General features: G+C 38.2%; 3 protein-coding genes across 6 annotated transcripts; all 3 read right to left on the bottom strand.

Moving 5' to 3' along the window:
• Positions 1-1,197: 1,197 nt before the first annotated feature.
• Positions 1,198-9,856, bottom strand: LOC129807030 (protein stoned-B). Its single transcript, XM_055855978.1, has 7 exons — positions 6,844-9,856; positions 6,683-6,780; positions 6,380-6,614; positions 5,391-6,321; positions 4,889-5,322; positions 4,621-4,831; positions 1,198-2,482 (listed from the first exon to the last, which is right to left on the bottom strand). Exons 1-7 carry the CDS (start codon positions 8,777-8,779, stop codon positions 2,341-2,343), a joined length of 3,987 nt encoding a protein of 1,328 aa, XP_055711953.1. The 5' UTR covers positions 8,780-9,856; the 3' UTR covers positions 1,198-2,340.
• On the bottom strand, positions 8,796-14,828 carry LOC129807042 (protein stoned-A). 3 transcript variants are annotated; one of them, XM_055856015.1, is made up of 4 exons: positions 14,625-14,820; positions 14,115-14,192; positions 10,205-11,364; positions 8,796-10,141 (listed from the first exon to the last, which is right to left on the bottom strand). In XM_055856015.1, the coding sequence occupies exons 3-4, from the start codon at positions 11,334-11,336 to the stop codon at positions 8,796-8,798; spliced, it is 2,478 nt and encodes an 825-aa protein (XP_055711990.1). In that variant the 5' UTR covers positions 11,337-11,364; positions 14,115-14,192; positions 14,625-14,820. The 3 variants fall into 3 exon arrangements, with proteins under 3 accessions (XP_055711990.1, XP_055711989.1, XP_055711991.1); XM_055856014.1 differs by having other exon boundaries at positions 14,115-14,196; XM_055856016.1 differs by lacking the exon at positions 14,115-14,192 and having other exon boundaries at positions 14,625-14,828.
• A 3,541-nt stretch (positions 14,829-18,369) lies between these two features.
• LOC129807053 (calcitonin gene-related peptide type 1 receptor-like) lies at positions 18,370-25,183 on the bottom strand. Of its 2 annotated transcripts, XM_055856045.1 has the most exons (6): positions 25,044-25,183; positions 24,245-24,707; positions 19,857-20,110; positions 19,367-19,800; positions 19,079-19,299; positions 18,370-19,017 (listed from the first exon to the last, which is right to left on the bottom strand). In XM_055856045.1, exons 1-6 carry the CDS (start codon positions 25,095-25,097, stop codon positions 18,944-18,946), a joined length of 1,500 nt encoding a protein of 499 aa, XP_055712020.1. In that variant the 5' UTR covers positions 25,098-25,183; the 3' UTR covers positions 18,370-18,943. The 2 variants fall into 2 exon arrangements, with proteins under 2 accessions (XP_055712020.1, XP_055712019.1); XM_055856044.1 differs by having other exon boundaries at positions 18,370-19,299; positions 25,044-25,182.
• Between the last annotated feature and the right edge of the window lie 421 nt (positions 25,184-25,604).

The raw sequence follows: 25,604 nt of genomic DNA on the forward strand, positions 1-25,604 counted from the left end.
GACCTTTCCAATGAGAAAAAAACGTGATCACATTCGATTGGAAAATCTTCTGAACACCCAAGAATTGTCCTATCTCTGAATACTCTAAAATTCTTATAAACTGCTTATAAGGCTATTAAGGCCGTCTCTGTGACTACTAATAGTAAAATAGAGCATTCTTAAGGATCTTAAGGTTTAACAGGAATTTAAGAACAAATTTCTCATTATAAAGATTTTAGAAGTGCATTAGAAGACTCGTCAAATTTTGGTTCTATAAAGAAGTTAGTTTTCTTCTTGGGTAGAGGCTTTTTAATATATGATCTTGAAAAACTGGTAGGATTCTTGGTATAATAATTCAACCGTATTTTCGTAGACGGTCACATACAAAAATCAGAAATCATTTGGAATGCGAAGATATGTTCAAAAAAGTGGTTTCTCACAGGTGGCAGATAGAAATTTTGGAGGTGAAAAAATCGAAAGATTATTGTACATACTACTTTCTCTCTGTGGAGTTCGAACAGTAAATTTCCGCAATAAAATCCTTGACGTATTATAGTATTTAAAATGCCCAGACATACTTAAAATGGTAATAAGAATCCATTACATGCTACAATTCATTGCATCAAAAGGTTGATTTTTTCTTATGAGAAGCGAGAAGCCACCCCACTTTTCAATGAAATTGCTCAACATTGAGGATGAGGGTACTTTCAAACATTCTGCAAACGATTAAGTATTCCGAGCCACAGACTAATAAAATTCAAGAACTATTGTTAGTATGTTTTTATTAACTCTAAACGGAACTGTAACTCTCGCAATATAAGCTATTTTAGTTATGTTTCTTGACTTCCTGTAAAAGAATCACAAGATCCAATTCAAAATTTATAACTGAAACAGGTTTAACTTTCCCTACCCTCTGTAGTACAGTAAAAGTGGGTGAAAGCGTTGTTTAATTTCTGCCATATCTTTTGAGATTGCTTGAGCTGCCAAGATGGTCCAGAACTTCTTAATATTATCCATTTGCTAAAAGTTTTAGTACTTTCATGCATTAAAAATGTGTACCTTATAATTTTAAACATAATTTTTACTGACTATTTTTTGCCAAAAAATCTGATCGATTTGCTGCAGTACTCTGAAAACAGCGTTAATCCAAAAGAGTTGAATAGAATTATCAACAATAACATTTCATAAAAAAAAAATACTAAATAAAAACAACAATACTCGCAATTACTTTTTTTATTTTTTATCCATTACATTATGCTGATTTTTTTTCTAATTCCTTTGTATATTTATATTTGCAATATAATATCATTTTTTTTATTCTGTTTTATTATACATTTAGTTAATTTTATACGTATAATATCATTCTCAAAAATTTTCATATTTCCCTTTTCCTTTTAAATCCTTCTTCTGCAGCAGGATCGTACAACTTATTTTTATCTCTTTTGATATTTTCATTTATTTATTCAACTTTTATTTTTTTTAAGAGAGGAACAAAAAGGAAATTTTAAATAGACGTTTCATACTTTTCTCACAGTATTTATCATTCACATTACAATAGAATATTTTTCTTTTATTTCATCAAATATTTTGTATACAGAGCGTTCTTCCGTCAGAAAAAAATGCTTTTAGTGCGCATCAATGTCTTGTATGTATAGTTTTTTTTTATTTAATACTTTTTTCTATGGTATCTCTAGATATATATTAAATATTTTATATTTATTGGTAACACTTTTCACGAACATTTTGGGCATCTACCTCTTGTCGTCTCAACATTTTTTATGCACATTGTCAAGATTCCTTCCTCATACTAATATAAGATCATTTAAGGGGATAGGTTATAAATAACATGCAACAATTTTTTTATTAATCTTCTGCTTGACTAAAACGTACTCTCTAATTTATTCACTTTTTTTAATACTCTGTTATTGTCAACTAATAATATGCTCTTCAATTTATTTATTACTTTTTCTGATGATATAGACGTGATCAATTTCTTTTGTCTAATAAGCTTAGAATTTATAGAAACTATAATATTATAATTTCCTTCTCACATTTCTCAACATTTCGTCAATATATAGTTTTAATCTTTTGCTACACTGTCAAGCAGAATAATACGGTATATTGTTGTTTTTTAAATACAATTGCTAAATATTCTATAACAACTAACTTATAATATTTCTCTTTTTATTTTCTTTTTGTTCTTTGAAGCTATTTGACAACAATATTTTATTACTAAATGATTTTTTTTTCACTTCATGCCATTTGCATTAAATTAATTATTGCAGGAAATAAATTTTAAACTCATATGTATTGATTTCTTTTGGTGTATTCGCAAACGAGAAGTGCCAAAAAAAAACGTTCTTAGTTGGAGTCAGAGTCAGAATCACTGGGAGCCATTGGGGAGAGAGCTGGTGCCGGTGGTTCCTCCTTGATGGGTTTGCTAACGGCCGTGGCTGCCAAGTATGCATTCGGATTCTCACCCTGAGTATGTTCGATTCCAACTCTGAAAAGCCAAGGGTTTATTTACATAAATACCCTAGATTAAATTATATTATAGATTATTATGGCTCCGGCACACCTTTTAGATCAGGAAAATTTCATAAAATCAAAATTCACATCCCTTTCTTTCTTAAAAGTTTTGCATATGTCTGTCCTACTCTTTTGCACTCTTCTTCTTCTTTTGAACATCACACCAAATTAAATTTAGTTCAGTCCAATTTGGGGTCGAAAGAGTAGGATAGACTTATGCAAATCTTTTGAGAAAGAAAAGGACGAGAATTTTGATTTCATTAAATTTTACCGATCTAAAAAGGTGTGCCGGAGCCATTATATTATAAAGTGACTCAAAATTATAATTGGCACCGCTGCACCCAGGCCTCTGTTTAGGCCCATTATGCATCCCCTAGACTACCCTCATTAAGGGCAAGGTGTGTCAAGCCAGCCAGTTCTCCGAATAAATTCCATCAAACCGGTTTTGACCCCGATAACTGATTCTGAGACAGTACTGCTTTACCAAGCAGCATCCGCCTCAAATTAAACAAGCTAGGGCAGTCACACACTAAATGTGTGACCGTCTCCTCACTCCTCAGATCCATTACATCCTCTTCATATTATGTTGCATTCAATGCCCATTCTATTCACATGTTTATTAAGGCAGTGTCCGGTTTATAGATGGCAAATTTCATGAAATTTCACGTTTTTTCGCCTATTGTAGATGGAGACTCCGGTGAGATTTCATGAATTTTGCCATCCAGTTAGAAGGTCGGCAACTCGCTGTACTCTCCAGCGACTGCCACTCACAACATAATCCGTTCGCTTCTTGTTAATTTCGGTCATAAACCAGATTTTCCCGGACGGCACGTCCCGTCCCGTCACTCGTATAACCACTTCTAGAGAGAGAACGGAGAGAGATATCGACAAGCGGTTTTCGGCAAAGGTTAAATATCGTTGGGCCGCTAGAAGTTGATGAATACCCCCAAATTTTGTTTTTTTTTTTTTTAATAACTCAGCCCCTATGGCATCGATCGGGCTAAAATTACAGTATGTTATAGCAGGGCCTAAGAGCTTTCGATCGATACCAAACTTAACCCCCTCCGACCCCCTTAACCCGAGCTAGAAGGGGTGAAAAATTTAATTTTCAAATGGTCATATCTCCGCTTCTAATTATCGGATTTGGAAAAAATTTGGTGTTTTGTAAAGCCCTCGTGGAGTACTACAACCTTTGTGGCACTCCAATTTCATCCAATTAAATCGAAGATCCGATTAATCGAAAAATCGATTTTCGATTAATCGATCTGAAATATTTCGAAAACTAGACGATGCTTTTTCTTGAAATTTTAGTATGTTGTAGCTGAGGTTGAGACCTTTCCAACGGTAGGTCGCACTTCTCCCTTGATGTTCCCTGACCCGAGCTGTAGCCCAAAAAGTTTTGCCCGGACTGCATTTTCTGTGTTTATGAAGGGATTTCGATGAAAATTTAGCATATATTGTATCTGAAAGCAAGATATTTCTAATCTTTCTACCCCAACCCACTGTACCCCGACCCTTACTATACTATCCATATGGACCGGATTCTATCTCCAATATTTATTAACCGATTTCAATGAACTTTTCTTTCTTTTGTTGGCCTTCCTCACTCAAACTATTTAAAATAGAAAATGACCAGTGATAAGCCCAGATAACCTTATGGTAGCTGAGATTCTTTATAGGTGACCTCGAAATGCGTTTAACTCGGGGTGCTTGCAACTCGGAATGCGTGAAAATTCGATTGTGAGTTGAATTTTGGGGGTAAAGAATCGCGTCGAACCAATTTTATCCATTTCGACCGCCGAGAACAGTTTACTGCCTTCCAAGTTCCTGCTGAGCGTAACATAAGAGCGGCCAAGCACGCTTCCGTCTTTATATAAAGCGGTAGTGATGGCAGGCTTAACATGATCTCAAAAGCCGCTGTTGGCGTCGTAATACCAAATACCCTATATCTTGGGTTCTAATTACAAAAAAAATGATCCTAGATCTTTTAAGTGTATTATTTTCTCAGTAGCGATTTTCAACAAAAAATTTAAAGTATTTTATCTCAAGAACAATTCAAGATACTTAATTCTTTGAAATATGGAAAAAGAACATTCAACAACGGTTTCGTACCTGTATTCATGCCGGGCCAGATATCGAACATATTTTTCCGGAGGCTCATCGCTATCAGATTCCTGGACACTGACGGACCGGACCGTTGTATGGGATACCTGAGTAGCAGGCATAGTAAACTCCACATAGCAATATGGAGCCAATTGTTCAGGAATCTGATCATAGCTCGTTAGAGCCATTCTGCAAACCATCTGATGAGTTGTGTAAGCCCCTAAAAACAATCAAATTAATTAAAACTGATACTGAAAGACAACATTCTAGACCCTACCTTGACCCTCCTTGGGAAGCCGTGGGCATCGCCAAACGATAGACCTATGATGATGTTCATATTTGGCCTGTCCAGATGTCACCTCAATTAGTGACTCCTGCAGCTGATCCACTGTACCCAGAATCCTCTCAATTCCCTTAATCTTGCCCGTTCGACGATGAGCTGATTTTACCGAACCATAGCGAAAGTGCTTCTCAACCCGGAACAAATAAATCCAGCATTCTGGAATGGGAAACCTTATGGCGACATCCTCACATGGAATCTGACCGAGTTTGCGAGATGCAAATCCAGGAACCAGAACATCTACCCTCAACTCTACACGATTCCCTGTGACACACCAAGTGGCCTTGACTTGAAGCGGCAATTCCCTGTTTCTCGGCGGACGCACCCTAAATCTCATTAGTTCAATGTAGCACGCGTCAGGAGGCTGAAATCTTCCAATGGAATTTAATTAGGCGGGGTAAATGGCGTGACAAAGTGAATTATATTGGGGAACACTAACTTGATAGTCCGAGTCCTTTCGTACTCATCTTGCTGCACGCAACTGTGAAATTCAACACCCTCGAGGCGTATCCACTCCTCCGTAACCACTGGGATGATATCATGTCGTCCAACGACCTCTTTACCCTGACGCCACAAATCATTTACACCCAACTCAATGCTCGGCATACCGGACAGAAAACCCAGGAAGAACAGACGAACTCTGGCTATCTGCTTCAAGATATGACCCTCAGCATCTTGCTCAGCATACAATTCATCCACAGCTGTAATCTGTACTTCCTCGGATTTGTAGTTTAGAGCTCTGTCTCGGTGAGCATGCAACTTAAAGAGAGCCTCTTCTACAACCACAGAAAATTGTTTCATATCCTCATAACTCATGGAACCGATCTTAAAGAGCTGCGAAACTTGAGGAGCATGCTCAACTGGTAGACCTAACTTTTTCAAATCACTTCCAAATTCCTTAACTCCTTGATAGTCTCCTTGAATTGCATAAGCTGCAAATTGGCTCAATTTGTTCGTCAAACGTTCGGCTTTAGTGACCTGCCCAGGTCTCACACCGGGTCGCTCCTTGTAGAAGATATACTGAAGCTTGACAGTGAAGATTTTCCCAAACTGATCATACTGTTGAGCCCCTATCTCTGACACAGAATAGCACGCTTGTAGCGGCAATTCTTGGAATGGCTCCTTATCAGTGACTGAGTTGAAAAGTTGCATCACAGGATTGTCGCCTTGAAAGACTAACCGCAGAAATATCTTTTTCCAGAATCTCTGACCAGTGATTTTCTTTTTATTGGGCTGTCGCAGCTGCATTTCCCACCCTTTAGCACCATTCACCATAATCCTGGGGAAGTCTTCGAGAGGCTGTGAAACATCTTCGTCAAAAAGCGGAGTTGGTGGGGACTCTTGAGAATCCGTTCGCTCAAATGTCGGTTCTGCAAGGAAGGTCGCAATTAGTCTCAAAATGAAATTATAATTTATGTATAGACTTACTGGTATCTGGAGTGATGTCCATAGTCATGGGCTCCTCGAAGCCCTTATCGAAGGGATTAACCCTTGGAGAAGAATCTCCTGAATAAGTTGAATTGGCTGAGCTCTTGGGTGGAGGAGCCAGAGCAGCAGCCATGAAGCTGGGAGTAACATCTCCCTCCCTTGGCTTTATCACCACACTGAAGTCTTTTTGAGCATCATCAGAATCATGTGAATCACCTCTATCGTAAGTGCGAGACTGAAAAGTAAGATATGCAAATGTTAGGTATCATCTACAAATAGCGCAATAAATCCAGAAATGAATACCTCAGCTGGGGGATTCCAATCAAAACTTTCCTCTTCAGCACCAAACCCATCAGCTGCCGCACTGTCATCCCCAAAAGCCGGTGTACTTCCTCCCCAAGCTGTAAGATAGCACAGCATATCATTATAAGGGCATACTAAAATTTAAGTGTCTAATAAAGTACCATCATCATTAGTTGTCATTGGGCCAAAGCCATTGAGTACGCTCTTAATCGGATCATCCCCAAATGCATTGGACGTTTTGGCATCTGCTGAATCAAACTTTGCCGCAAATGCATCAAATTCATCTGCAATCTTGGGCGGAGGTGCATTTTCTGCGATACCAAAAATCTCTGTTGGGGGCAGAGGAGCTGTCACCGGAACCACCGGTGCAGACACTGGAACAACAGGAACAGCAACGGGAACGATAGGGGCTGCCACAGGAGCTGGGGGTATCACTGGAGCTGGAACAGATGCCGGAATTGGGGCAGGGGCCGGAGTTGGAATTGGAGCAGGAGCTGTAGCAGGTACTGCAGCTGGTGCTGGAGCCACTTTGGGTTGAGGTGGAATAGGTGGTGGAGCTGGTCTGGGAGGTGGAGGTCGTGGAACGAACTTTGGAGCAACAATTGTCTCCATAACTTCATAAAGTGGCTCATTGGCTCGTTCTTCATCAGTTGGACTAGCGAAAGGATTAGCCGAAGAGGATGTTGGGTACTCAGATTCCTGAGGCGGTGGCGGTAGGACCTCTTCTTGTGGATCTGCCAGCTCTGCTGGTGTTGCAATATTTCCAATACTCCCAGTTACTGAAGATGGGAGCGCAGTTATGGTAGCATTTGACCCACTATGTTCAGACGAGATGTCCGACTTTGCGTCCTCAATTTTCAAATCTGCCTCTTGGAATCGAACCTGTTCATCCGGGGGCGTTAACATAGCTGGAGTGTGCACAATAACAGCTTCCTCTGTCTTCAGAGCAATCGGAGCAGGGATAGCGGTTGCAGCTGGAACTGCTTGGGATGTAAGATCAGCACCAAACACTGGCATTCCCAAACCAATGCCAGAATCCAATTCAGGAATGTCTCCACTAAGTAAATCTGGTTGGGTATTCGTTGTCTGGGGAGCTGGACTGGAGAACAAACTGAGGATGTCCTCTTTAGTTTTGGGAGCTGCAGGTTTAGGAGCAGTGGGCTGGTCTGATCCGAAAATATCCATGAAGTCAGGTTCTGCCTGAGCTGGAACTGGCTGGACGGGTGCTGGAGGACGTGATGGTGGAGCTTGGGGTATTGCAGGAGGTGCTGGCTTTGGCGGAGGAACTGCTGGGCGTGGTGGTGGGGGTCGACTTGGTGTACTCTTGATAGCATCCACAGTCTTAGGTGGTTGGTCTGAAATTGTTTGTGGTTCACTGAAAGGATTATCATTCATCGGTTCAGCCATTAAATCCCCATCAGAAACATCCAACAAGTCTCCAACAGCATCTGGTGTTGGGCTAGGAGAGTGCAGGTCCCTCATAGATACTGGACTTGGAGTCCTTGTAGCTGGTATCCGCCCTAGCAAATGGGAACTGGCCATGTCTAACTGATCAGCCACTGAAAGAATCAAGTCTTGAGTGGCTTTGGCTGGTCCTACTGCTGGTCTTCCTGGAGGCTGCTTCTTTTTAATCTTACTCAACTCCTCTTCACTCGAGTATGCATAGCCAGAGTCATCGAAAACATTGCTTAATGCTGCTGGTTTGATATCCAAGTCCATAGGTTTCTGTGGATCCTCATCGAAAATGTTTACCCCAGATGGCACGGGCTGGAACGTATTGGCTGCTGTTGTAGTCACTGATGCACTGGCATCGGCTCCCATAAAAAGCTGCATTCCTGTTGTGACAACCCCTACTTGAGCAGCTGAATACATATCAATGTTATTAGGAATTGTACCCAGAGGCTGATCCTGAGCAGCAGCTTCCTCAAATTCGGCAAAAGGATTAGTAGCACCTACTGGTACTTGTCCAAAAAATGGATTTTCAGCCGCATAATCCATATCATCTTCAGGACCATCTGTCATCAAAAATGGATTGGAATATGCCGCTGAAGATGGACTCACCACATCATCGTCAGTCATCAGGAAGGGATTCGCCATGATTAGTGATCTGTGTCTACTGCTTCTGTCCAATTAATTCGGATTCAATGAGTTTGATTTCAGTCTTTCCTGGTCCCAAGTTTTCCGCAATCGACGTATCAAAAGGATCAATTTCAACTTCCTCAACTGAATTTGCCACAGCACCCAGAGGAGTTAGAGCCTTTACTGGAAGTGAATCGTCTTGGGAATATGAGAGAATATCAAGTACTGGTTCAGGTGTCTTTGCCAAGTTAGGCAAGAGTTCGTTTTCAATAAGCTTTAGCTCAGCCTTCCCGGGTAGGATATTGCTATCAACTGCCGATGTATCAAAAGGATCGTCAAATATAGGTACTTCTGTTGCAGCGTTTGCTATTTCAATAGCTGGAGTCAAGACTTTAATATTGAGTTCCTCACCAACTGCTAAAAGGTCTGGAGTCTTTACTGGTTGTACAACTGGAGCTGCAAATACTACAGGTGTCTCAGCACGTGGATCAAAGTCGTCGTCTTCGTCTAAAACCTGTTGGGATTGCTTAAGAAGATCACTCTCTAAGAGACTAAGCTCAACTTCAGTTGGCTTGATTTCAGACACAAAAGACGTATCAAATGGATCTACGTCTTCAGTAGGTGGTACAACAACTTCCTTATTGTAGTAGGGAGTTAGTGGTTTCTGGATTTTACCACCATTCTCACCAACAGCAAGTAAATCTGGGGATGGAACTGCAAAAGATACCGCTTTTGAAGCAACTCCTTGGATATTGAGACACAATGAGGACTTTCGACTCTGGATATCGATAGAAGGTCTTGTCTCAAAAGATGGCTTAACTGGAGTTCCTTCTTGAGGATTCTCCTCGGCTTCCTCGCCAAGACCTCGTGGATCAAAGTCCGGATCACTGAGGGAGTGCTTGAGTGTTGCAACAGGAACAACAGCTGGGGTATTGTCGGCCAAGAGTTCCTTCTCTAAGAATTTGAGTTCAACTTCTTTAGGTGCAACTAGAGACGATACTGCAGATGTGTCGAAAGGATCTAATTCTTCAGGTGTCTTGGCTGTGGCCGCAGCTGGAGTGATAGTCGGAAGTGTTGAAAGATCACTGACACTACCTCCAAGGAAGTCCCTTGGCGGGAAGAGATTCTCCTCCTTGGGGAAATCAGGAGAGAAGAGTTCGTCTTCGACGGCTGGAACTACTTGAGCTGGTTCCTCTTCTTTGTCTTCAGCACGTGGGTCAAAATCGTCGTCGTCAGCTAGAACTACGCGGTCAACAAAGGCTGTATCGAAAGGATCGACGTCGTCAGCCTCTTCTGGGATTTCCAAAATCTGGTCGCTTACCAAATATGGAACCTGAGGTGTAGTGGGCGGCCTTGGTGGTGGAGGACGAACGGGTTTGCCTACAAAAAAGTATTAATGATTGTATCAAAATCATATTCAAATAGGTATTAATATACCCTTACCTTTATCTCCAGTGGTCCTTTGTTCCTCAAAAGCTGCCCAATCAGACGATACCTCAACCTCACTAGAGGCTAAATCTGTAGGTGCAAATTTAAGTCCTTCTTCAGTTTTAGTCAGAGATTCACTGGCTAATTGTGCAAATTCATCATCTTCTGGTTCGGATGGCTTTAATTCATCAAATTCAGCAACAACGTCTTTGTCTGTGTTATCGGCCTCTTGGGATTTGTCCTTCTCTGCCTTCTCCTTCTGAAGTGTTAAATGGAGTGATACACTTAAGTCAATGGGCAAATCGGGTAGGACATCATCAGTGTCATCCAAGAGTGTCTTGACAATTGGAGCAGGCGCAGATTCTGTAACTGATGTGGAATCTCCTGTTGCTTCTTCGGATTCCTCAAGAAGAAGATTTTGCACACCCCTTCGAGGACGCTTAGTTGAAACAGTTGCAGTTACGGTTTCTACTCTTCCTGTGAGAACTTGAACTGCCGATCCGATGCTAACGATCTTCTTCCCTTTCTTCGATACTTCTGGACCTTTGATTACCTTATCAGCGTAAGTGGTGTCAAATGGATCTGGACCGTCTTCCTCTTCTTGAACTGGTGAATCCGGAATGTATGCAAGTGGAAGCTCGTTGGTGGTGATTACATCAATATATGTAGTATCGAAGATATCATCAGCTTCTTCACTTTCTGTCTCAGACTCGGAGAGTTCGATAACAGCACTAGCGAGGTTGTCCTTTTCCTCTACCTCCTCACTAGGAGGGACCTCTTCCTGGGCACTCTCCTCTGGCTGTGCCTCCTCTTCGGCTCTTTTCTGCTCACTTGGTGGTGGAACGCGCTGGAAGAACGATGTGGACTTGATGCGATCGAGATCCCCTTGAGTCTTCTTTAGTATTGAATCAACACCAGTTGCGAGTGCATTGAATTTCCGCCATTCATCATCATCTTCCGCCTTGGATGTACTTGGCTCCGCTTCTGGCTCAGCACTTGGTGTTGGTTGTTCTTCAAATTCAACTGGTGCCTGTTTTTGATGTTCCCTGCGATACTGCTCGAGTTCTTCTTCAGTGAAAAGTTCCTTATCCTTTTTCGATTTTTTCCCTTTCTTTTTCTTCTTTAGACCTTTTGGTAACTTAAGCATTCTCCACTCGGCGAGACATTGAAGGAATCTGTAAGATCATTAAATTTCCAATTGGTATTGTGTTCTATTTTTTCTCAATCTTTAGGGAATTGTGTAATTTTTACCAGCAAAGAAAAAAAAAGAAGCAAAAGGGTTGTTCTTTTATGGGAGTGCGAAGGAGACAAACTGGGTTTAGGAAAAGTGAATTGAAAAAAATCTAGTGCATTATACATTACTATCTCTTATGTGCATTGGACAACATTACAATAAATATTTTTATTGGACGATTTAATAAAATATATTGGAGGAAACTAGTGCTTCTTGTAAAACTTTGTGAAACAACCTACATCTATACAGGGTAGTGCAATTGATTATGTGTCTTACTATTACACTTTTTGAAATATCTGATATGTTATATATTTACAAAATAAAAAGATATAGTTGCAGCTCCTCCGGTGTTCGCCAGAGAAGTTGTTTCTTTTCAAAATTAAAGACTTCGAATTTTTACCAAAGCTGTCGACCCTTTCGGAGCTGCAACTACGTAGAACTCGTCAGAGACGTATTGAATAAAAAGATATATGTCTTTCTATTTAAAACAATATTTTCCTGATCTTCAATAAACAGTTGAGAAGCAGGGGAAATCTTTCAAGCTTCGCACATACTCTGGCTTCGGATACTTCTGTAGTAGTACTGTTGAGCCTAGAGGGGTTAGAAAGCCCGTCCTGACGAAGACTCTTCTAAGCCAACGGTTACGGTACCAATCACTGTTCAGCTGGTGTGGTAACTCTGAGGGGTGCTATAACGGCGGCTAACCTCAAGTAACGATATCGCTATAGTTCCGCTAGATGGGGCTGTGAGTGCTCAGTGTGAGTCGGTCTTCACCAGTGAAGCGAGGAGGACGCCAGATTCTTGGCTGTCTTCGAATGAGCAAAGGGGCTCAATTCCGGGAGGCTCGTGATGAAGGGTACTCCAGCCTTTTCTGGTGTGAGACCTGTAGCAATCTTTCTATACTTCATATTTTTCCCGTATTCCTTTAATGAATCTGACGTAATATTATTTAGGAAACGTGTGATTTAAGACTAGCTATTAAAATGTACTACCACTGGGTCAGATTCATGAAAGGAATATGGGAAAAATAGAAAGTGTTCGAAACCGCAGAGTATGTTCGAAGCCTGAAAGCCTACCCTTATATAAAAAAAATAGGACCCAACTACAGTAGAACCTCGCTATAGGCCATAGTTGGTTCCAGATTTGACACTAGGGTCGCACTATAGTCTATATCATTTTTTAAAATTATCAACGACTTTTAGTATTGAAATTGCTCGACGGCTTCCACTTTCTTTGCGATTGTGGTACTTGTCCTCGCCCTCTTCATTATGGATCACAATTATCACAACTACTCAATAAAGTTTGCCAAAAATATTAAAATAATTATGACAACATTGCATGTCGCGTACTTAAAAACATAATTTAACTTAAAATCAGTTTTTTGAAATCAACGGTCGATAAATTGTGGACTATAGAGCGATGGCCTATAGCGGGGTTCTACTGTAGAGCTAAAATTGCACGCACAATAAGTCTTGCTTTATAAACATTTCTTCGACATTTAAATGAGTGTGAGCGAGATGACTAGTGTCAGATTTCACTGACTCTCATTAAAATATCCAAAAAATATTTGCAATACAATAACCTAGTGTGCACAAACTATAATGCCTAGCGTACAATAACTTTTGTTTTGTAAACATGTTTTCGACATTTCAATGTGAGTGAGTGAGATCTAGATCTAGTCATCTCGCTCACTCTCGTAGTAAGTTTCTGAAACTCTGAAACATGTTTACAAAATAAAAATTATTGTACGCTGGTTATAATGCGCAACGCACACTAACTTTTGTTTAGTAATCATGTTTTTGATATTTCAGTGAGAGTGAATGAAATCTAGATCTGGTCATCTCGCTCCCTCTCACAGAAAATTTTGAAAACGTGTTTACTAATAAATCTTATTGTGCTCTGGTCATAATGTGCAACGCATACTAAATTTCGTTTTGTAAACAGTTTTGGAAACTACCCAGTACGCAATAACTTTTATTTTGTAAATATATTTTTGACATTTTAGTGAAAGTGAAAGACTTCTTAATCTAGTCATCACTCTCATAAACAGTTTCGAAAACATGTTTACAAAACAAAATTTATTGTACGTTGGGCATAAGAGGTGCAATCTAGTACTAGTCATCTCGCTCACTCTCATTTGAAGTGTCTTAAACATATTTACAAATCAAAAGCAATTGTACATTGCTAATAATAAAATACTATACTTTATACTGTTTTCTAATATTATGATAATAAAGAGTAGTAAATACAATGCTGCCAACTTATGGCTTAACATAAATTTGAAGGCTGAAACATTTTAAGGGAGAGTTCCGGGAATAAAATCAATACTCTGACCTTTAAATAAATCTTATCGAAAGCAAGACCAAAAGAAACATGAAAAAAATAAAATGTAAAAAATATATTAGTCCTGTTGCTCAATCAATTGCGTCAGTCTGTTTTAGCAAGCAAGGACAAGGATTGTGTCGCATTCGTTGAACTATATAAAAAAAAACTGTACCATTTTCACCCACACATAGTGTCTTGTAAAATAGGGGAAATTAGAATTTTCCTCGACTAAGCAGGAAATTCTACAAATAAATCACATTTCTTCAAGGGAAAATTATTACGGGGAGGCTCTTTGCAATATACATTCCAGGAGGCTATTAACAGGACATTTCATTATATAATTTTGGTATAAAAAAAAATATTTACTCTTCTCTCCTTTGATGGACGAGAGAATCCTGTGGATTTTAACTTGGCCCTTTTTCCTCTTCAACAAGATAAAAAGTCCTGCCTTTTTATTTGCAAGAGGGTGCGAAAAGCCCAAAGAGAAAGAATAAAAAAAAAGAAAATAAGAGTATGAGTTGTGAAGGATAAAAGTCACTGAATTTGAACTCTTCAGATATAGATTTCTGATTTTCCATTAAAGTTCTCACATACACATACACGCCATTGAGGGATGTGGATGGAAAAATGTCTGAGGAAAAGAGCGATAATCCCTTTTATACTTCAAGACATATATTCCAAATTAACACTCAATTAGCGCATCTTCTGGGCCTCATCCACATAATCCAAAATGCTGAAATTACCCTACTTTAGCCCCTTAACACCACCAAAATCACCCTCACTTCCATTTTTTTTTCATGCCATAAATTTTTCCCATCGTTCAAATTGCAAACCACTCATGCAATTTTCCCCCATGAAGTCGATGGCAGAACTTACGTCTCTTGAAATCAAATCACGAAGCTCTTTTCCAAGCTCAAATGCACCACTTTCAGCTGAGGGAATGACTTCTTTCGATGAGGAACACTTTTCAGGGATAACTTCCGATGAAACTGAACACTTCCTCTTTGGGAGAAAAGAACAATTTCACAATCGACAATTTCTATCCACGTACCACCGACATTATGGTCTGGCCGTCGACTCGATAATGAAAGTGATGGGATTGCAGGAGGAGAAATTTTCCGAGTTTTCCTCCCCTCATCGAAAAGTCTGGATAGCGAATTTCCACTGAACTGGTCGAAAAGTTCAAAGAAAGTTACATGTGTTCGATATTTAAAAATTTTTATATGAAAAATTTCTTTCTGGCCCTAGTAAATTGTATTTCCGATTTTGCAAAGGGTTAGCGTAAATATTTTATTTATTTTCAAATAGTTAATAGCCAAAGAAACTAGATGATGTTAGTTTAACCCTTTAAGAACGAGAAGGTCAAATATCGAGGGTCAGAAAAAATCATTTTTTCTAACATTTAGAGCAAAATAGGGGAAATTGCCCATGCTTGATACCATTGGAAGCTTCGTAATGACAATGACTAAATTTTTCCTATGTTTCTCAATAAACGTGAAGCCGCAATATATTTTAAAAACTGGACGATTTCCCATAGTTTTTAAAATATGGTTGCGATGAGTCACATATATATTGTGAAACATAGAAAATTTAATCTTTACGAAGCTTCCAATGGTATGAAGCATGGGCACTTTCTCCTACAGCTTTAGAAGGCCGTAGGAAAAATTTAATTTTTGGGTCACGGCATTGGCATTCGGAAATATCGTTTTAGAGAGGGGGTAGAAAAATGTGCCTGCAGAAAAAGCGATCGCAGCGCCATAAAGGATACATTAAAGAAAACTCAGACTTTACGGGACTATTTAGATCCAAAGACAATGGTTATTGTTAAAAGTTTTTTGAAAAAATAATGATTTAGTCGATTTAGTATTAAATATTGAGAGTAAATGATCTATAAGATTTTCAATAATCGAAAAAATTCATTTCTATTTAGGAATTTGAAACTTTCTGGAACTGGGCTAAACTTCTAGTCTGAAGACCACTTTAGATTTTATACCACATTTAATTTCAAAAAAAAAATTTATAAAATTTATCAGTGGAATATTAAAAATTGATCAAAAATTAATTAGAAAAAATAAATTCTCTTTAAAGAGATTTAATTAATTTGTTTAGTGGGTTCAGTGATAATAATAACGTATGGCCAGTGAAATCTGCACAAAGTTCAAACACAATTTTCTGATATTTGTACATAGTTTTATTATAACTTTTTTACATGTTTTGAAAGGTGTATGAACTTATTTCAGAAAAAAATCCGGTCCGATCCGATGAGCTTTTCGGCACATTCGGGGAACTTCCGCCATTGATGTCGAAAATGTAGATGTTGGCATCTTCTTCAACTCTCGTTTTATTTTTCCTTTCAGCGTGACTTCGGTTTTGGGTCGAAAGTTTCGGGCATAGACCTTTCACTTAATATTAGTCCAAAATGATTTAATAGGCCTCAATTGGGGGACGTTAGGGGGAGCTTTCTTCCTTCTTGACAACAGGTATGTCAAGTTCCTCCAATGCGTTCATTGTCTTCCTTGAGTAATGGTCTGGCCAGAAGATCACATTGTCCCTTCGATGATACTTATTGATGAAAGCTTCCAGCTTAGGCAAGCAATCTCTGATATAGACGTCAGAATTTTGCGTTAGACTCTTTGTGAGGAACGCGGGCTCAGACATTCCAGCAGCACTGATTGCAAGCCACAAAAGGACCTTTTTCGGGTACTTAGTATGCTCAACGTACTTATCTTTCTTGTCTACATTGTCGTCACGTACATAATAATACTGCCCCTGCCACTTATTACCATCCATGGTGAAATAGGACTCATCGTCCATGACACAAACAAAGTTGTTCTGAGCGTGAAAAACATTTTGGATCAAAAGAGACAAACGAATTTTTCTGAGTCTTTTCCTGAGTTTCTGAGACAGCTGGCTTCGGTTCTTTGGTTCTCCTCTTGATTCCCATAGACTCCAGATACTTCTTCACCGTTGCTTTGCTACATTCAAGTTTGTTACCAAGGTCACGGTACGACTTTGCAACTTTATTGGATGTTAACTTGCAAGTCGAGCCCGCATCTTCGATTGACTAAGGGTGCTAAAATTTCCAGATCCCTTAGCTCGTGTAGTAATTTTTTGCTTCCCATAGTTCGACAGGATGCTATAAATTCTCCTTCGCGATATTCGCATAGTCACAAAATGTTTTACGACTTCAGATTTATTCAATGTGGGATGACTGTCCTGAAAATTACAAACTAATTTTCGTCTATACTCTTCAGTATTATTTGTGGGAGCCATGTTTCCTAACTAAATCTAGCAAAACTTTTATGTCATGCTAAGAACACATCTGGCAACACTGTAAAGTGGTATAAAAGTGACTGGTATACATTTTAATTTTTTTTAAGCCTTCAAGCTTTTGTGCAGATTTCACTGGCCATTCGTTAGTAACGAATTTGTACCAAAACGTAGCTCGTCCACGGACACCGAAAATTTTTGGAATAGATTTGTACCTTTTAGGAGAAACAAAAAGATACCCAATATTATTAACGAATTTGTTCTGAAAAATAGCTCGTCTAGTATAAAATCGTATCCCTCTTTTCACTCAGTCAGCCGTCACCAACGAAGCGAAGAGGACGACAAACCAGTGCCAATTTTTGTGCTACATGGTTTCACTTTTTTAATTCGAGATTCCCTTCCGCATCCTGCTGCCAGCACTCGCATATGATTTCGTCATGCACGCGTCTGTATAAAACACCCTTAAGTTGATTCTTGTTTGATGTTCCTTATGAACTTTTGCCACCAAAATCCATCTCGACTGAAGTATAGACCTTAACTGTAAGACGAACGCTTTTACACGAATTTGTTCCCGACAAAGGGGCAAAAAGATTCCCCATATGAGTAAAAATTTTGTTCCAAAAATTACCTCGTCCACGGACACCGAAAATTTTTGGAACAAATATGTTACAGATGTAGGAATAATATTGTTATAAAAATGTACCAATTTGTTCCTGACAGTGGGAACAAAACAGCCGAGTGCAACAAATTCTATTCCAACTTTCAGAAACAAATTTGTATAAAACGTAATCAACTCAAATTTGTAGACATTCCACCGTATCAGAACGGTTCCAAAAGAAAACCAACAAAATTGTAACTGTATCTCGTAACAAAAGTGTAAAAAAGAACTTTTTGGGACAAACAAATATCTTCTCTAGCTACAAATTGATTCCAAATAAATTTGTTCCAAGGAAAACTTGTTCCAATATATTGGTCAGTGTTCAAAAGGTTTTACCGTGTAATGCAAAGCTATAGTGATATACTTCAGTGAAATCTACATGCATATATAAGTTAGCCTACCCAAGCGGTACCTAAGGCGCTCCAGAAGCCCGCTCGAAACCCACAAGACACGGAGATTAAACCACATCGAAAACAGCACCGAACTGTATGATCACCTCGTGGTGGAATTGACCCTCGAGCGTTCTAAGTAATACTCTGTCCAAAACAAACTTTAAACGATTCGAGAGAATCGAATTAGAAATGCAGCAAACCTTTGTTACTTAAAATGCACTATTTAACATTTGAAAGTTAATCTACTGATAATGCTACTGCCCATTCCGCTAGAACCGAAAAGATCACTATCTTATCAATATTTTTATTGAATATCTCCTTTATTAATTCTCTCTTATCATAAAATTTAGTAGTCTCATAAACTTATAACGGAGAACATAAGAAAATCAATAACAAAAAATGAGCATTAATAAAAAATCATACTTAGTTTTAATTTAAAATAATTTTTAAATAATAATAATAATAAGAGCGTCGAAGAGTCAATCTCTGGAAATGCATTTTTCGTCAACAATGCTATTTCGGCCAGTTTGAAAATTGGGGAAAATAGCAAAATATCGATTTTCCCTCGCGACGTCGCAGCCATTCCCTCAACTTTCACACATGCGTCGTTCTTTTGCACGAATTCAGCGACTGGTGATTAATTCAAAATCATACTTGGCTGTCACCCCTTCCGTTTCCCTTACTGATTTCCAATGGCGAGCACATGTGCGAATCTGGAGGATGTTCCTTTTGCGGAGACACATCAAAGGCGTCAAATCCGTCATCTCGGTAGGTCCATGTGTTTTCTCTATCGACCGAGATGGTCAAGTTAGGAGAACAAGTTGAGAGTTCCTTTTCTTCTTCCGGGACAGTGGGGCACCTTGAGTTGGATCTGCTTAGGGCAAAAGATGACTTTCGGCTTGAATAATCACCGGCGCAGGATGTTGATCTGCTACAGTGTTCATACCCACTATCCCAAGTAATCTCTGTTGATTGTGGTCGCATTTTAAAGGTATCGGGCAAATACTCACTCAACTTCCACCAGGAGTCTCGCAATGTTCGTCTCACTTCGCAGTTTATGTAACAATGCAGGATGGCCACAAAGATGCCCTGTAACCCTTCCAAAGCATAAGAAACAAAGTAATAGAACTGTTCCCAAGGGCAGGACTTAGTTTCAGGACGAACAGCTACAAAAAGGAACGGTACACCGAAGAGCGGCAGACAAATCAGGGAGACTTCAGCTGTGCGGCGTCTAAAAGGGTGCATTATGTTCGTTAAAATTTGAAAAGTATTAAAGATTTACAATAAAAAAAACTTACATGTATTTGTGCCGCTCATTGGGATTGTACTTAAACGTCTTCCTCAAACACAGAACGATGTGGAGCAAAAGAATAAAATTAATAGTCAGCATTAGCAATCGAGGAGTATCATTAATCCATTGAAAGTCGGTTCCATCCGTTACAACCCAACAGTATTGATCATTGGCCAAAGCCATTGCAATTGCCCACGATATGGCCGTTAAAATAGAAACCAAAGCTCCTCCAACGTAATAGTACATCATATTGAGCCCACTCGGTCCCTTTCGACATCCAAAGATATTTGTTAGAAGTCGATGCAAATGAATAGCCTCGAGGAGCATACATGTGAAAACGGCATTAGCAGTTAGTTTTTCGAAAAACGATAAAATACGGCAAGGAACTCCATTTTTGGAGATCACTGTATCCTCCTCCTGAACTAGCTCATCCAGGATTATCTGAAAACAGATCAGTAATAGAAAAATGTTGACGCATCAAAGCCTTCAGATCATACCAGCTTCTTCGACATGATCACAAGGATGCTCCGAATAACAATGGCCAATATGAGATTCCTTATAAGAACGAATTTATGAAGATTTTTGTAGACGAAGAAGATCACAAGAGCAGGGAGACAGACAGCCACAGATAAACCTAATACTATTATATGCCAAGTAGTTCTTGAGATTAGGCGCTGGTTGATTGCACAAGTGGCGTAGTTAGTTTGAACGCTCCATGTTCCATTGTTAAAGCATTGCTTTTGGCTAAAGTCTGAAATATAAAGTTAGTTTAATATGTGAGTTATCTACTAATATGTAGGTTAACAATATAATCCCTCAATTATCAATTAAATCTTTAAGCGATAAATCTGTAAATCGGTCTTTAACATCTGATTCGTATATTGTGATTAAGATCTTTATGATCTGAATTTAAAGTATTAAATTTTAACTTTTTTTAATTTTTAGCTTTAAATCTAAGCTTTTTGTCAATTCAATTTCAATTTCACTGAACCGATCTACCATGTCCGATCTGCAAAGACCATCCTTAAGTGCTAGAATAAAAAAAAGCTTACAAACAGCAACTAAATTCATAAAAGAAAATATTAAATGTTGACAATAAATATTTTAATAAATATAATTCAGCATTAGGGGTTCTTAAGGCTTAATATGACGGAATTTTTCGTATCATTTGATTTTTCCTATGTTGCTTTATGAATCTGGCCCATGGTTTTGGGTTATATTCGTTATATTATAAAGCCTAGTTCTAGATTTCCTGAAAAAGGCCATACAAGTCAAATTTCAGAAAGAAAAAAGGAAAGATAGAGAGATTCAAACATTTCGTCAATCGAAATTTTAGAAATTTGCTCTACGCAGACTTTCGTTGCTGGTCAGTCAGTCCAGATCACAGATGAGCTATGAGGACATAGTACTCCTCAAATCTAAAGACCGTATTAGCTTATTATTTTATCCTTCTCAATTGCCTATCACTCTTACAAAGTTTTGTGGTCTTGAGGTCTTTTTTGACCATAATCCGATGTTAAAAGATTCTAAAACACATGAGATAAAACCAGGAATCAAACACATTTACAAAATTAAGTAACTACTAAATTATTAATAGCCAAAATTGTCTTGTCCACCAAATGATTAAATAAAAAAGAAATAGGGTAAGTATGCCAAATTTCGGCCAGCTTTCAATTTCGGTCACTGTGAGTGTAACTTCGGCCAATCAACTAAATTAATTAAATTTATGGTCTTATTGTTCGAATAGCCAATGAAATTTAACTTACTTTTAAATATATATTCGTTTTAGAATATATTAACATTAACAGAATAATCGCAAAAATTTGAATTAAAATTGTGTTACAGAAAATTCGTTCTGGAATGAGTCTTACAAACAATGTGACATATCGGACAGATCGCTTGAGTTTCTGACAGTCTAGTAGTTTTTGGTGAAGTGCCAGTATTTTTCTTCGAGGTTTTTTTTTATTAAAATTTATTAGACTTCAGCAGACTTCAGTAAAGATTGCTTTAGTTCATGTTAATAGGGAATCGTTCTTTAGATTCCGAGTGAAATTCCCAGCTGAATCACATATTTCGTGTCAAAAAAGAGACATTTTGTGAGCGCCTCTCCTGTGAGGTGATGTTTACAATTTCGGCCACACCTTTTGCTTCTCCAAAATTCTTTTTTTTTTTTTTCTTTTTCAATTTCTGGGTTGTTAGAAGCCCAAAGGTCTGGAAAAGATCTTAGAAGAGTTCAAGATAGACGATTAACTTTAGGAATCTGTGCGTTGATTTAAGGTGCCAGCCAAGATCAACTTTCCAGGTCTTTGGATTTTCTATACAATCATTCGTAATACATTTTAAAATGAATAAAAAGGGACAGATAATCCTAACCGGCTTATGTAGGTGAGATTCTTAACGTGAGCTAACTCGGAGTGCATGCAAATTCGATTTAGAGCTGAAGTTGGGAGACGCCATTCAGTTATCTTGAATCAAATTCGTGAAATTATACAAATTTTGTATTTAAACCAAAATATCAAGGATTTGGATGAACTGACAGAAAAGTGTTATATGGGTGAAATGTAGACCAGAATGTTCTCTATAATTTTCCCATAGAACATGATCTCATCGATTACTCAGAAGCCAAGATAATCGAGGTTTTTTGTTTCTTAACTCGTTTTTTTCATCCAGAGTGCCCCAAGTAGTCATTTGTTGAACTTTAACTATATCAAAGAATTGTTGTCTTTTGTGGGACTTTCCATTTAAAACCCTATTTTAAGTGTCTTGGTGGAGTAGAGGCAGTCAAATTGGCATCTGAGTGATTTCAAAGCATTTGTATAGGAAAAATCAATTTTTTTACACTTAAACGGCAAAATCGGAGTGATAGCGTAGTCTGAGCGGAAAATGATGTATGGACGAAATGTAGAGACAAATGTCCTCTACAATTATGTCGAAGTAATCATCAAAATCGGTTTAGCGACAGTCGAGATAATTGAGGTTATGTGATATTGAAATTGGTTTTTCGACTGTGGCGCCCCTGGTGTTGGTCCCACGAAGTTCAAATGTTTTAGAAAGTTGTAGTATTTGGTGAGATCTTTCGTTTAAGCCCTCATTCATCAAAATCGGTCACATAGAACCGGAGATATGATTTTTTAAATTTTGTGAACTTTGACCCCTCATATCTCCGGTTCTATTGAAACCACAGCGCACATACGCACCATTTTGGAAACGTCCTAGACTGGACTACAACATACTAAAATTTCATTAACTTGCACAATGCCGTTTTTGAGAAAAATGTCTTTGAATTTCGATGAATTTTGACGCTATCACAGCGCCACCTGTGGTGACTTTTTGAACTTCCATCTGAAAGTGCTCATCGAGACGAAACCAAAAAGGTAAAATTTATGTCGATATGTTAATTAGAACCGGAGATAGAGGCCGGTCAATGTTCGAACTTTGACCCCTTATAGCTCGGGTCAGGAGTTATGGATCGACTTAAGGTTTTTTTTGTTTGATAGGTATAATCAACGGCTACAACATACTAAAATTTCAGCCCGATTGCATAAGGAATTTTTGAGTTATTTAACTTTTAAGATTTAAAAATTTTCTTTTTAATAATAGCGCCCCTAGCGGTGGTTTTATGAACTTGCGATGTTAGAAGAGGAAGTGGCATTTCACGAGAGCTTTCCAAAACGCCCTCACTTTTAAATTCTGACAATTAGAACCGGAGTTATGGCCATTTTAAGAAATTTTTTTTGGACCCTTATAGCTCGTGTCAGGGGGGGTCGGGGGACCTTAAGTTTGGTATTGATGGAAAGCTCTAAGGCCCAGCTATAACATACTAAAATTTGAGACCGATCGATGCCATAGGGGCGGAGCTATTGAGAAAACAAAAAAAGGGGGGTCTTCAAAATGGCGGAAGGAGGGGTGGGGGGTGGGGGGTCCATGCACCAAGTTGCAATATTCATGCGATATATAACCTTTGCCGAAAACCGCAAGTCGATATCTTTTTTAGTTTAGGAGCTATTAAGCTCCAAAGAGCGGCCGGCCGGCCGGCCGGGAACGTAACTTAGCCCCCCATATATTCGTGATCAGGAAGTGGCGAAACACATTTTGGCCAAGTTTGAGGTCGATCGGAGGACATGAAATTTTGTTAGGATTATAGTAGGTGAGATTGTTAAGAATCTCACCTAATATAGATATAACTTTAGGTAATATTTCAACAACCTTGATTCTCATAGTTCCTTACCCTTCCGGAATTCTTCCATAGTCTTTTTCACATCATCTCTTCTGTCGAACTGAAATTTTTTTTGTAATTTGCATTTTTTAATCTCTAAATTATGCAAAAACTAAAAATTCGTGGAAATTTGAGGAACAAAAATGTGGCCGAAATTGCAAGCAGGCCAAGATTTGGTACAGTTACCCTACTTCCTAATAATAAGTAATTCAAAGACACAAATCATACATTTACACGCTTATTATCGACAATTATTGTGAATCATATTACAACTGTTATACAAAAGTTACTTATTTATGACCTCTTGTAAATAACTTCGTTTGATCACGTTATTATGAGGTAAATTTTAAGTAATAACAATTAATATGACGCATTTATCACTTTAGTTTTAGTTCTATTAACTAAACCGCAACAGGTCAGTAGATTAGTAATAATAACGTCGTTCTCACGCCATTAAGTATAAGTCTTTTTTGTTACATGGGTTTGGCCGGTTTGGTTTAAATATTAAACAGGAAAATTTTCATTTATTCACAAATTTGATATGAAATTACTGCACTATGCCCCCATATTTCAATTCTAAATCGAATCAGCGAATATTTAGAGTCGGCTAAAATTAAGAGTCTCACCTAATAAACTATGTTTTAGGCTTATCGTTAATTTTATTCTTACGTGTACACTTAGGTCCCTGTCCTGAATAAGCATAAATTGGACAAGGATATTCCACTGTTGTCCCTGCTGGTGCCGAACTGAAACATGTCCATCCATCCCAAAGAGCCGGACACAGATCACTCCCATCTTCCTGTTCACTTTGCTGCATTTTCTGGCAACATTGAAGAGCATCTTCGCAGCAATCAACCCAACGTTCAAAGTAAACTTCATTCACAAATGATTCTCTAACAAGATACTGAATCCTGGAGTTATTGTGATGGAATACCTCACATTTATCATCCAAGATTATTCCTGGGAGTTTGTAGGCATCAAATAAACAAGTTGATATATTTCTGAAGAGACCTCCGTCAATGAAAAACTTCTTCTGTGTATACTTGTAGCAGCCAAAATCAGCGAAAATGGAAAATATTTCTTCTGAAAAATCGTCGTTGCGATAACGACAATTTCCATTGACTGAGCCACTCTGGAAGTAAATAGATTCGCTTCAATTAAACTAATTGTCGCACGAATTCACTGATAACGAGCTACATATGGCGTTTGTATTTTTCGAGAACATTTTTTAAAGAAAAATTAAAAACAATTTATTTTGTAAAGAATTTTAGCTTGTGTTTGATGTTCAATCTAACACTTAACATAGTCTTATGTTGATGTAAATTCGATATGAATAAGTTTATATTATAAGTAAACTTTTATTGATTAATTGAAGTGCGATATTCTTTAATTTTCACAACTAGTATACAATTTTCGATTAAAAGTCACTTTCACTATATTTTCTTATAAAATATCACCAAGAACTCACCAAAAGTATAAGAATAAGTGACACAAAGAGAGAAATTCTCATTCTTTTTTCCATTGTCAGGAGCAAAGCATTATAACTTTAGACAAGTGGAAGCAAAACTGAAGTATAATCATCAGGTAAAACTCAGGGAAGGTAATAGATTGTGGCTAATACATTCAATTGAATCGCGCTGTTTAGCTGATAAAAGAGTAATTGAAAATAATTTTTTACGCTTATCCCGCACGCGTGCTGATAACGCCTAAACTCACTGAATTTGTTAATAAAGGTCATGATATAATGATTGTACTCCGACAACGCGGCAAAATTTTCTTGCATGTATCATGCCTATTAAAGATTTATTGCATTTATTAAACTAACATTGAGTAACACTGGCCAGCGTACTGATCTGTGTTATGTATAGGGGAATGCTTTGATGTTTCGGATGAAGATCGTTTCGTACCACTAGATTTTTTTTCCAAAATTACTTAGTAAACCTAATATTTCCTGAATAAGATTATAGGGGAGACTGGGGAGGTTTGGGACACTTTTTTCATGTTTTGACTTTGAGACAGTATTCCAAAA

The sequence above is a fragment of the Phlebotomus papatasi genome, chromosome 3 (assembly GCF_024763615.1).
Source record: "Phlebotomus papatasi isolate M1 chromosome 3, Ppap_2.1, whole genome shotgun sequence".
Classification (NCBI taxonomy): Eukaryota; Metazoa; Arthropoda; class Insecta; order Diptera; family Psychodidae; genus Phlebotomus; species Phlebotomus papatasi.

Coding starts and splice junctions, on each gene's coding strand:
- LOC129807030 (XM_055855978.1), bottom strand. CDS start 8,779: ATGGCGAATCCCTTCCTGATGACTGACGATGATGTGGTGAGTCCATCT. Junction 6,615..6,682: donor ATTGGAATCCCCCAGCTGAG/GTATTCATTTCT, acceptor CTTACTTTTCAG/TCTCGCACTTACGATAGAGG. Junction 2,483..4,620: donor CTGGCCCGGCATGAATACAG/GTACGAAACCGT, acceptor TTGGCTTTTCAG/AGTTGGAATCGAACATACTC.
- LOC129807042 (XM_055856016.1), bottom strand. CDS start 11,336: ATGCTTAAGTTACCAAAAGGTCTAAAGAAGAAAAAGAAAGGGAAAAAA. Junction 10,142..10,204: donor AAGGACCACTGGAGATAAAG/GTAAGGGTATAT, acceptor ACTTTTTTGTAG/GCAAACCCGTTCGTCCTCCA.
- LOC129807053 (XM_055856044.1), bottom strand. CDS start 25,097: ATGGAAAAAAGAATGAGAATTTCTCTCTTTGTGTCACTTATTCTTATA. Junction 24,708..25,043: donor CACTTATTCTTATACTTTTG/GTGAGTTCTTGG, acceptor ATTTACTTCCAG/AGTGGCTCAGTCAATGGAAA. Junction 19,801..19,856: donor TGATCATGTCGAAGAAGCTG/GTATGATCTGAA, acceptor ATCTGTTTTCAG/ATAATCCTGGATGAGCTAGT.